This window comes from Castanea sativa, chromosome 12 (genome assembly GCF_040712315.1).
Source record: "Castanea sativa cultivar Marrone di Chiusa Pesio chromosome 12, ASM4071231v1".
In the NCBI taxonomy this organism is placed as follows: domain Eukaryota; kingdom Viridiplantae; phylum Streptophyta; class Magnoliopsida; order Fagales; family Fagaceae; genus Castanea; species Castanea sativa.
Window position 1 is genome coordinate 47,667,769 of NC_134024.1, and position 12,583 is coordinate 47,680,351.

The window sequence follows — 12,583 nt, forward strand, 5'->3', positions numbered from 1 at the left end:
TAATTAGACAATCACTAGGAAAAATTGATATTGAGGAACTATTTTATTTATTATTGTTTGTACTGACTAGGGCATAGATTAAACATAACCCAGAATAATCAAACTCATACCGCACCGCATGTTAAGAAATAACACAAATTACGAAGATAATTTTAAAATATGAAAATAGATAAATATGGATAAAGTCTAAACCCTAAACTCTAAAAAATTAGAAATTAAAGTAATTTTTATTAAAACTATTTAATTATTTTATAAATTATTATTACTATTTATTTAATAATTTAATTTTAATTAAAAAAATAAGTTTACATATGAATATAATACTAGTGTGTATATATACACACACACACAAGTGTGTCTGTGATTTTAATTAATTGTATAATATTAGAGCATGAATGCACGATAGGATGGTGGACCTGGCTAGGCTGCTAGGATTATAAAAGGCCCAAATGCATGCTACCCAAAGCATTTATTCTAGCACTCGCCCAAGTGAGGGAACTGTCTGCCACCCATTATGACTGCATCTTATATGACTTTTCCCTCTCTTTTTTTTTTATTTTTATTTTTTTATTCCTAAGGTTTTTTTAAAAAACTTTATATTTTGTAGGTACATGGGGGAGAAAGAGTGATGGGATATAAACCACATGCATGAAACATCACAAAAAATACTATTACTGATGAACTATCACTTAAACCTTGTTCTTTTAAACTTATTTTTGTTGTGATACAACTACATACAAACTCGTTTTTAGGAGAAGGTAAGATAGAGTAATTCAAAACACTAAGTTATGATGCAATAATTAATTCAAATCAAATGGTGATTCTCTATCCATACAACTATATAATTTAGATAAGAATAAGGAACAAAAATCCATAAATAAATAATAGAAAGAAAAGTCAGAAACATCGGATTTTTATATAAGATATAGCTTCATGGTTTTTAAGTTAAGAAACCATTGAAATTTGTAACCATATCAGCCAAATTACTCAAATCAGATCAATCCCCTTAATTAGTAAGAAAAATTTTAAAATTCATAAAAAAAAAAAAGGAGAGAAAAGGAAGAATAAGAAGTTAAGAACTAAGAAAGACACTTTATTACTAAGGAGAAAGTCTTTACCTCTCTCCTATACTTATAGGAGGTTATAACAATTTTCTTTATTGCAGATTTTTGTAGTTTTTTAATTTGTATGGTAATACCCAATTTTTTAAAATAAAATAAAGTAAATTACATTTTCCTTTAAAAAAGATTTCCATTTTTACACCCTAAAACTACATTAATTTTACCCTTTAAAAAAATTCCATTCAATTCTTCACCTCCTCAACCAAGCCTTAAATCTGTAAATTAAAAGTCCCAAAAAACAAAAAAGTCAAAACCTAAGGATATTAATTTATATATTACGTATACAAAAATCAGTAGCCCCAAACAAGGAATTACACCCCCACCAACTTCAAAATAGTATCCAATAACCTTAAATACAATCCAACGTGTCAACACCTCATTGGCTGCCAAGATGGAAACAAAATAATATATTTTCAATACCACCTGCATGCCCTCTTCGTGTCCTTCAAAAAACGGCTCTCTCTGTTTTTAGTTATTACTTATCCCCATACTACAAAAAACGCTCTCTCATTAAATACATATATTATCTCTCTCTATCTCTATCTCTCTCTATTTGTTTGGTTCTTCTTTCTTTGTATATGTTTTTGTATTGAGAATTTTGTGCGTCTATCTAGCTAGAGCAAATTAAGAGAGATAGAGAGAGAGAGAGATCATCATGGGTAGGAAGAGAAGTTCACCTAATGTGCTGTCTGAATGGGTGAAGAAACAATCAATGAGGATGAAGATCTGTCTTGGTGCAATGGTTGCACTTTTAGCTTTGGTGGCTTTGAAGCTTACCATTCATGATCACAACCACTTCTTCATTGGCTCAGAAATCATCCATGCCTTGGGGATCATCGTCTTGATTTACAAACTCAGAACCAAAAAGACTTGTTCTGGTACATGCATCTATGTTTATATATATACCTGCACTGCATGTCTCTTCCTAATATAAATTATATCTCTCATCTTTATTTTTATTTTGTTTAGGAAACCCAGAAGATGTTTTTGTTGATTTGTTTTGTCTGGTATGTTGAATTATCATTTTATTATTTTTTTAAGAAGAAATTATCTTTTTAATTTGTCAACATATATTTTTAGATTCTATGTCGTTTGGTAGAATCACATAAAGTCCATAAACTTTCAATTGTTAAATTTGACTATTTAAATTTTAGATCCTATTCAAATAGATTTTGTATTTTTTGGACGAACAAATTATCCTTTTTAGTCTGATACAATAACAATTTAGTTCCATGACCTTTTCAGTTCTTATTTTGACCCAGGTCAATTCTTACATTTTGATCCATAGAGTTTGGAGTAAAATAGCATCATTAGGTGTACTTTTAATGGAATCCTAACCATTTCCACGGTCTTTGTTTATATAGAAACAAAATTGTAACTAGTCTACCTTTAATAGGAACACTTTTCTATTGGATTTTCAAAATTCAATCTGAACTACAAGTTGAAGTTGTCATTCACCGGTTCTTTTTTTTTTTTTTGTGATTGTCAGGTTTGACTAATTATTTTACAGCTTTTTTATATTTTTTATTAGAAAATATAGTAATTTTAAATTATAATGAATGTAAATTATTAACTTTTACTTAAAAAATAAAAGAGTCTTTAAGCACGCGCTCACACGCATGCTTAGAGACTAGTATCAATTAAAAGTATATGGACTAAATAGTGACTTGACCAAAATTTTAAAAGGTAAATTATAATTTTCCATCTTATTTTTCTTCCCAAAAAAAAAAAATCAAAAAGCTGATTTTCTTTATATTTTATTGACTAAACATCATGATTACGGAGGGAATGCATATCTGGGATTTAAGTTTATATCGATCATTCCTTTTTTAGATTTCTAAGGGAGAAATAAAAGAGTGATGATCCATGAAAATTAACTATTAAGGTAAGTAGCACAGCTAGGATCAGTCCTTTTTTAGTTTTCTAAGGGGGAGATAAAAGAGTGAGATTATCCAAGAAAATCAGCTATTAAGGTAAGTAGCACAGCTAGGATTTTTATTTAGGGGAATATATTAAAAGATAATTTGAAATTTTATTAATTTGGAACTTATCAAAAAGAAAAATATAATTAACAGAAACATATAAACTAATATAATTAAAAAAAATAACTAACAATGAAACGAAACAAAATTTTGTTATTATACAACATATAACGCAGATGTAATTAATTTGTAATTTGTAATAACTCGGTGGTAATAACATCTTTTGTGGTACTACAAGTTTCTAGTTCAATCCACCTCAGGCCCTCCCCATCCCCCTACCTATATAAAAAAAATATTGATGTGTACAGCTTACGGATTCAAGAAAAACAATATTTTATAATGTGGTATTGCGGGTCTATTTGGGATTTGCTTATTTTGCTGAAACTGAAAACTTTTTGTTGAAAGTACCGTAGATAAAGGTAAAAGTTAGTTGAAATAATACAGTGGAATCCATGAATAATACTAAAAAGTGCAGTGGGGCCATGAATAGTTGCAAAAATAAGCTGAATAATAAATTAAATTGGAAAGAATGATTTTTGTCAAACACACGCTAAGTTTCTGTTTGGTATCTGCTTATTTTGCTCAAGTTGAAAACTTTTTGCTAAAAATACTAAAAATAAAGATAAATTTTAGTTGAAATAGTACAGTAGAACCCATTAATAGTACAAAAAAGTGTGGTGGGACTCATGAATAATAGCAAAAATAAGCTGAATTTAAATTAAGTTGGCAAAAAATAAGCTAGCCAAATAGACACTGCTTATGGTTATGAGAATTTGGGACGTGGGATTAGAACTTGAGGTCTCTATTTCAATTTATTATTTTCTTTCTTTATACACCAAAATCTACCCAAACTTCTTCTTTTTTCCATAACCTGTTTAGCACATATTGGGGGCCTGTTTGGTCGTGCCTTAGAACTTACTATTTAAGCAGTTTTATGGAATAATAAGAAATTTTGTAAATGGCTCTTGTTTGTAGTATTATATATTGAAAACATGCTACCATATGCTGTTCTGCTAATTTCGGAGAATAGAAAACTTGAATGATAGGAAAACAAAAGGCTTCAATAAATTTTTTTTCAAAATAGTTAGTGCAAATTATTTCATATTATGTTCTTGTTTTTACCTTTTTTGCCATGTGACTCTTAACAACAACATAAAACTTGTTTTAATGAGAGAAAGGATTCTATTTCCATTGCATTTCTTGAAGTCATGTAAGGTTTCAAATGTGACAAGCACGAAACTTTTTATGTGTTGAGTTCAACCTATTAAGTTTGAGTAACCTATTAAAGTATTGATTCCATTTGATTGGAAGAAGATGGAAAGAAAGGAAGCTCCAATTGGAGTATACATTACACAGTGTATTGGTAGTTTCAATAATCATGTTTTGTTGCCTTGTTCAGGCCTCTCATTAAAGACTCAAGAACTTACAGCTCTGTTCCTAGCTGTAAGATTGTTCTGTAGTACTATTATGGAGGGTGACATTCACACAATTTTAGATTTAACCACCTTGGTGTCAACGTTATGGGTTATATACATGATCCGGTTCAAGTTGAAGTCAACCTACATCAAGGAGCTTGACAACTTGCCCTTATATTATGTGGTAACAACATCTCAGCTTGCCCTGTTCTTTATATTGTAGATTTAAACATTTCTCCTATATTCATTCCTTTGAATTTTTCATGATTTTCATTCCTTAGCCTTGCTATAATGAGTATTTTTTAGAGGAGATAAGCAAAGAAAAAACAATTAGAATCACAGAATTGCCTTTTTGATTTTGATTTAGTATTGAGATTATTAAACATACTGCTAGGAAATTATCTTATGTGGTAAACAATAATTCCTGATTCTTTTGTTTCTCCTTAACTATTGCAATGAATGTAAAGCCAAGGAGACTGCATTTATAAGAGCGTCAAACTGCTTGTTTGGAGTGTCTACATTGTGCAATCTATTGTACTTTACATGTTTGACCTTTTGTTGAATGCTCATCTTTTTAGCTAAACGTAATTAGCCACTGTAAAATATTACTTGACAGTTGAAATTTGTATGTGTTTAGAATTCTGTCAAGGATCTAAGTATGTGTTTAGAATTCTGTCAAGGATCTAGTATGGGATGGTATATTAAAAAACTGTTTTTCCTTGACTTTTATTTTGTATTGCACCTTTGTATATGTTGAAAGGATGTATGTTGTACCATCGTATGGAACAACATAACCATTGATGTCAAGTTATTTAGCCATTCTTTCAAAATGTCGTATTAATCTTTTGCATGTTTTATTAATATATTGCATTGAAGACTCATAATGACTATCATTTAATCTTAGATATTCAAAAAAAAAAAAAATCAGATAGCTATTCTTTAAGCATGTATAAAGAAAGATGAATTTAGAATGTTTACTGGTTATTCTATGACAGGTGGTGCCTTGTGCTATCCTTGCCATACCTATCCACCCTTTTACACCTCATTTTCTCATCACTCGAATCTTCTGGGCATTTGGTTTGTATTTGGAAGCCGTTTCAGTGCTGCCTCAACTTCGTCTGATGCAGAATGCAAAGGTCTTAGCTCCGTTCCTCTCTTTACTTTACACTTAGCTGTTTATAGATTTCTAAGAATTAATACTAATTTGTTCCATTCTGGCTTATTTTTTCAGATGATTGAACCATTTACAGCCCATTATGTGTTTGCACTAGGAGTATCAAGATTTTTGGCATGCGCTCATTGGATAATTAAGGTGAGACCTTGTAGGATCACATAAAGCGTTAACTTAATCTGAGTTCAATATGACTATTCCTATTGCATCCATGACAATTTAGCGGACTCTGTGAAAACACCTAACTAGAAGAAGAGAACAACTTAGTAGTGTGTGTTTTGCATGAGCAACTAAATATTCCTTAATTTCACTAATGACATTCTTACATTATTCGAGTTTTGAAAAGTCTCTAGGGGGAAGAACACTATGAATTATTGCCTGGACAAGTTAAATGACATCTTTACTAATGTTGTTCGAATAAAAGAAATATAGAGAACAAATCAACTTTAAAAACAAACTATATCCTCATGGCTTTGTGAATCTAATCTGGGTAATTGTCCTCCCTAATATCCAAGTTTTATAAAACAAAGACACTCATTGGTTTACATTTGGAAAGTTCATAAAATTGTTTGCTTCAGAGTTCAACTTTACTGATACAATGTTTTATAGTCATTTAGTTTTTGCAAGTATATAGCTTCTTTTACTTCAGAGGGCAATCTTATTGTTGGCATTGGATTCTCTACTTATTTCGCAACATATACACTATCAAACGTTGGTTTTGAACAAACTACTCCATTCTATATTTACGTAAGGTTTCAACATTTGTTATGCTTGGAGTGCTTTATAAACTTATTTTATTATTTTCCGGTTAATCATGGGGATAGAATTTTTTTTATTTAAGCCAAGGGTTTGTTCTGGTGGTTCCAATGTCTCATGAGATCTACAAGGTCTTGATTTAGAAATCCTAGTCTACATCTTAGGATCACCCCAAGGGATTTCTTCCTATAATTACATGGTGTGTGTAGGATAGAGGATTACACCCACCCGGGGTAACAGTCAGATACTCTAAGGGCTCTGAATACCCACGTTAGCACCAAAAAAAAAGTACATATATTAGCATTGTTAATTTATCTTTAAGCTGCCCTCCACCACACTTGGATTAAAGTTTAACTTCCAAGCACCAACTCATGTGATGCTCTCCTTGGGTATGTGAATATATATCTCAACATTTATTTATTAATCTTACTTCTCCCCCTATGAGTCTATGACTGCCCTAACTTGACTGAAAAAGAGCATCCTTGTGCTAATTGGTTCCAAGAATTTGCACCATGTCGCTAAGAGCATTGTAGCTCAATTGATTTGCACCTCTTAAAGTTTCCAAGGGAGACATCTAGGGTCAGATCCCTCTCTCAGTTTTAATTATTGAATTATCAAAAAAAATTCAGTAACAGGAAGTTGCATATGTCAAAATTCAGGCTAGTTAGCATTCATAACAAAAACATATTATCTTATTAGTTATGAACCAAGCCTTTGGAAACATCAAGGTAATTAAAATCAATTCACAACACTTCAATCTAGTCTGTGACATTAGGCCTATATCATCATCCTTTGAATAACAAGAAATGGGACTATCTATGCTTATCTAAAGTTATTAGTGACATGAGTGTTGATTAATTTCTCACTTTTTTGCTTCATTCATTAGTCTATGCAAAGTCCTATGTGCTGTGGATCACAACACATAGAAAGATAAAGCAAAAATTTTGCAAAATTCACCACCTGTATCATTATGTTGTGCCTTAAAATTGTGGTAACAAATGCAACATTTTTGCCAATTGCAAGCAGATTTATGAGACCCGTGGGAGGTATTTATATTTGATTGGTAGCGGCTACATCTGGTTCTTGGCTGCTTTCCTCTCAGAAATAGTCCAAACATTCATCTTGGCTGACTTTTGCTACTATTACATCAAGAGGTAAGTCCCCTTCCATATGTAATTTTTGTTATCAACCTGTGTTGCTCTCCAACATATATCTGATTATGTCACATTGTCTGTCCCTCCATCTTTCAATTTGCAGTTTCATGCAAGGCCAACTTATAATGAGGATGCCAGTTTAGAAATCAGTCTTGGAGATTGTAACAACGTACATTTGGTTACCTACATTGGCTTCTAATTCAAGCACACATTGAAATGAAAGTGAATGTTCAAAATTTTGACCCTTACTGCCTTTGTCTTTCCCTGTTTTTTTCTTTCGCATGCTATAAAATTTACAAAGATTAGGGTTACATTTTATAAGGCTTTGATTCTTATATAGTAATGAGTTGACCATGCATCATATTCCCTTACCCCCTTCTTTCTTTCTATCTTTCTTCTTTTTTTGTGTGCATCATGATCCCCCATTTTAAGGAGTTCACAAATTTCATCATATAGAATCTTTATGTGATGTTAAGTTACAATCAAAATGGCTAAAAAAAAGTTGTTTCATAAAAGTTCTTCGTGCATTTTGTTTTTTGTATCAGCTTTTTTTTTTTTTTTTTAATTGAGCAAAACTAATTTTTTTTTCTTAAAAATAAGCTAACTTTTATTATTTTGTCACAAATTTTGCATTTAAGCTTTCAAAAATTATATCTTTTGTCTCATATTTAGCAAATAAATTACCAAAAAGCTTGGGGATACAAACAGACAACAGCTTTTTGGTTTAGCATTTTGGCTTATTTGTTTATGCATAGCTTTTTAAAAACCTTTAGGTACAATTACACTTCAAAATTTTTTTAACAAACAAGCAAATAAGGGATCAGCAAAAAAACTCTTCTCCAAGGGCACAAAAGTAGTGAATAAAAGCCTATTATATCTAAGATACAACCTTGGTATGAGATATTAGTTTACATTTACTGAACCAGCAAAGGTGTCATCACTTATAAACATAATTATTTATTTATTTATAAATTGTTATAGGAATTTGAACATTGGTTCTTTTAATAAAAAAGAGCAATCAATGTTACTGAGCTAGGCTCTTGGCATGAATATAATTATCTTAGATCAAGCTTTCTTTGTGTGACAATCCTAAATTTTCATTCATATACGATTGTAAACCATTTCTAGAAAGAAAGGTAATTAAATTCAAATTAAAATAGGTTGGATCAATTTGCAATTTGTTTAAGCTGATAATAAATTAGTAATGACTTCAGGGATTTGGTTGTCTCAAATCATATCAGATTTTGGGGTTAGACTGATTGGGCTAGACTTGATAAAAAACTTTATACCATTTTTTTGGGGTTGGGCTTGACTTTTAACCTATTTTTCTTGCATCAAATTTCTACTCCCATAGAAGAAGTGTGTTCGTCTTCCTTACTAAGAAGAAAAAATTCTCATGACTCAAAATTAAAACAAACCAAATTAATTTAAAATTAAAATGGCAGTTTATCGTTCTGTATATCTCTCTCGACATGCTTTTTGTGGTTTATTTTCTTAGCAATTAGAACCAAAAAAAAAAAAAGGATCCCTTACTTAGTGGTTAAGCTCACTCACTTCTCGCTTCACATTTCAGATAAGTGGAGTGGACCTTTGTAAGGAACCGAGTTGGTGATTGTTAAGAGTTATATGCAGTGGCGGAGCCAGGATTTCAGTCTAGGGGGGCAAGATTTAAAAACAATATTAAAATCTAAAATCTAAAAAAAAATTAATCGATATTAATAATGAAGTAAATATATATTGCAAAAAATACGTAGAATTCACCACTTTTGTTCTATATTCTTCAAAGTATTTAAATCTAGGTTCGTTGCAAAAATCAAGAGTTAGAAATTGAAAGGTCAATTGATAGAAGATAAAAAAAATAATTATAATAATAATAATAATAAATAGAAAAAATAAGAGAGGCTTTAGAGTTTGAGTATGGGGAAATTAGTTAAAATATAATACACACAATCAATTGAAATTACATCAAATAAACAAAAAGATAAAAAAAAAAAAAAAAAAAAAAAAAAAAAAAAGACAAACATTCAACATGTCATCCATCAAATAAAAAAAATGATAAACATTCAAAATGTCGTGACAATGAAATGCTAAAATAGAGGGACAAGATAAAAGTTTTTTCTTTTTTTGTTTGTTTAAAAAGAAATGGGATATAAAAGTTTTTATTTATAAAAAATGGGAGATAAAATTTTTTTTTTTTAAACAAAAATTATGATAATGTGGTTAAAAGTGCCATGAATATCTCCTATAACTTTTTCACATTTTGTTGGTGTTACAGCTATTTTCTTGCCAATAGGAATTGCCTTTTGGTCTTTTTCTTAGGTGAGAGGGGGCAAGGCATTTAAGTGGGTCCTATTTACTAGCACATATAAGCATTTTTAAAAGGAGCTAGGGGGCACTTGCCCCCCCTTGGCTCCACCCCTGGTTATATGATTAGAGACTACACCGTATTAAAAGAATATGTTACTATTTTAATCCTTTGTTATGATTTTTGAGATTGTAAACTCGTTACATTCTTTAGATGATTATGCATTTGGAAGCCTTTATTTGTCATGTTCCATAGTGTGATGAAGTTTTTGTGAGATTTATTGTTTCCAGTATTTGAACGATAGTTTTTCTCAAAAAAAAAAAAAAAGAAGGTTTTTTTTTTTTTTGAGAAGGAGAAAAGAAGGTATTTGAATGATAGTTTTGATTATTTATATCATGGGTATTTAATTTTGTAGCTTAGGCATGGTAAATGGGTTGAGTCAATTCATTGGGTTACGGGACATAAACGAGTCATCTTCTATAGGAAAAACATAAAGTATTGAACCATTATATAACCAAAGGGAAAAACATATTGAAGACACTATGCAAACTAGCAGTGTCAATTTGGGTTAGTGTGCCGAGATAGAATTATTTGGCTAAAGGGCTCAACTCGAACCCGACTCATTTAATAATCGTGTCATGACCTTTTAACCCTAACACTACCTATTAAAGAAACGGTTGACACAACACAACCCACTTAACACTCTTAATAAATGGATCATGTTAGACTGACAAGAATGTGACACAACCCATTTCAACTCACTTAATATTAAACAGGTTAGGTTGACACATATTCAATCAATTTTACCCAATTTAAAAAAGAAGAATCTGATTAATATTGTTATAAATTTAAAAAACCACAAATTTAATATAAACTCATCGCATCAAAATACATATTAAGCATACAATTTGGAAGTTAATAATAACATCAAATACTTAAAACACATCATCTATAAGTTCAAAACAACATTAGAGTATTAATAATTATTAAGCCCATAATTTAGTACCATTTATCTAGAAATAAGTTATTTACATCCCAGAAGAAGTGCATATACTTCAACCCAAATTCAAAATAATATACCCACTATCCACCCCATTGAATTGGAACCCCATCGTCACCCAAAATCAACCAACTACCATCGACCATCATAACCATAACTCAAAATCAACCAACCACCACGGGCCATTGTGACCAAGCCCCAAAATCAACCCTACTCCAAAACCATCACAACCCACCAATATTAGCCACCACAACCCACAACCAAAAAAAAAAAAAAACCACAACCCAAAAAAATTAATAAGAAGAGTGTGTGATCGATGACATGGTTGAAGAAGAGGGTGAGATGGTGGCGTGTGGCTAAGGAAGAGGGTGAGATTGGCGGTGGTTAAGGAAGAGACTGAGAGAGAAAGAGAATAAGAGAGAAGAGAGCAGCAAAGAGAGAGAGAGAGAGAGAGAGAGAGGAAGAGGGTGAGATTAGCGGTGGTTAAGGAAGAGACTGAGAGAGAAAGAGAATAAGAGAGAAGAGAGCAGCAGAGAGAGAGAGAGAGAGAGAGAGAGAGAGAGAGAGATGTGGAGAAGAGAGAAAAGTTTAATAAAGTAATAAGAAATATTTTTAGCATTTTGACCGTAAAGTTTCATAAGTAGAATTATACTATAGCAAATGCCAAATTTAATTGGCATTTGACACATCTCATGAAGCATGATTTTTTGTGTTTGGTGGACACATGATGCCAATGTTCTAAGAGAAATGCTATGCCAATTTTTTGTTATTAGTCGTTATGAATGGACAAAAAATTAATTTAAGTTATGAATTCAAATTAGAACTAATAACAACTTACCACGTGTGATTTGTTGAGGAGGTATTGTGAAAATGTCGTGAACCTAGCACTTCTCATATTCTAAACAAAAATAATTGTGAAAATGTTGTGACTTAACTGTTATGATTTTGTAAACATAAATAATTGGGAAAATGTTTGCATTTTTTTAATAGTTTTCTGGATTTTTTTTAATTAAAGAAACTTTAAAAAATCAAAACCAGAAAACCCTCTACACTATCACTCTCATTCTCTCTGTCTCAGCCGTCACTAGGGGTGGCAAAATTTGACACGACCCGCGAACCCGACACGACACGACACGAAATTAGCAGGTTATGGGTTGAGGCTTAACGGGTTCGTGTCATATTCGGGTTGACACGACTAACCCGTTTAATAAATGGGTTGGGTTAGTGTTGAACACATAGAACCCGTTTGACCCGTCTGACCCGTTTAATTAAATGATATTTTACCAATATACCCTTCAAACTCTAGGTATATAAACTTATTAGTTGTTGTGATTTATTTTCTTTGACATATTGTGATTGATTATTTGTGATATTGGGATATGCTTTAATTTTGAATGATTATTTGTGATGCAGTTACTCGTTAGTTCTGAATTTTATATTAAAAATATTTATTTGTTTGTTTTTTCATTAATTTTTATTTTTCATTTTGATAAAATCTGATAAACAGGTCGACACGACTGACCCGTTTAATAAATGGGTCGTGTTAGGGTTGAGAATTCTTGACCCGTTTAATAAACATGTCAGGTTAGTGTTGACCTATGTAGTCGAATACTCAAGACTTGACACGACACGAACCCGACACGCGAACACGAATTGCCACCCCTAGCCGTCACCCTCTC

At 31.3% G+C, this 12,583-nt stretch overlaps 1 protein-coding gene across 1 annotated transcript; it reads left to right on the forward strand.

Moving 5' to 3' along the window:
• Positions 1–1,662: 1,662 nt before the first annotated feature.
• LOC142621079 (uncharacterized) lies at positions 1,663–7,983 on the forward strand. The gene is made up of 6 exons (XM_075794394.1): positions 1,663–1,999; positions 4,503–4,702; positions 5,514–5,654; positions 5,750–5,830; positions 7,472–7,599; positions 7,703–7,983. The coding sequence occupies exons 1-6, from the start codon at positions 1,777–1,779 to the stop codon at positions 7,740–7,742; spliced, it is 813 nt and encodes a 270-aa protein (XP_075650509.1). The 5' UTR covers positions 1,663–1,776; the 3' UTR covers positions 7,743–7,983.
• Positions 7,984–12,583: the final 4,600 nt, after the last annotated feature.

Excerpts from the sequence above, each read along its gene's own strand:
- LOC142621079 (XM_075794394.1), top strand. The coding sequence starts at position 1,777 with ATGGGTAGGAAGAGAAGTTCACCTAATGTGCTGTCTGAATGGGTGAAG. Across the intron at positions 5,831-7,471 it reads GCGCTCATTGGATAATTAAG|ATTTATGAGACCCGTGGGAG; the intron begins GTGAGACCTTGT and ends AATTGCAAGCAG. Across the intron at positions 7,600-7,702 it reads TGCTACTATTACATCAAGAG|TTTCATGCAAGGCCAACTTA; the intron begins GTAAGTCCCCTT and ends TTCAATTTGCAG.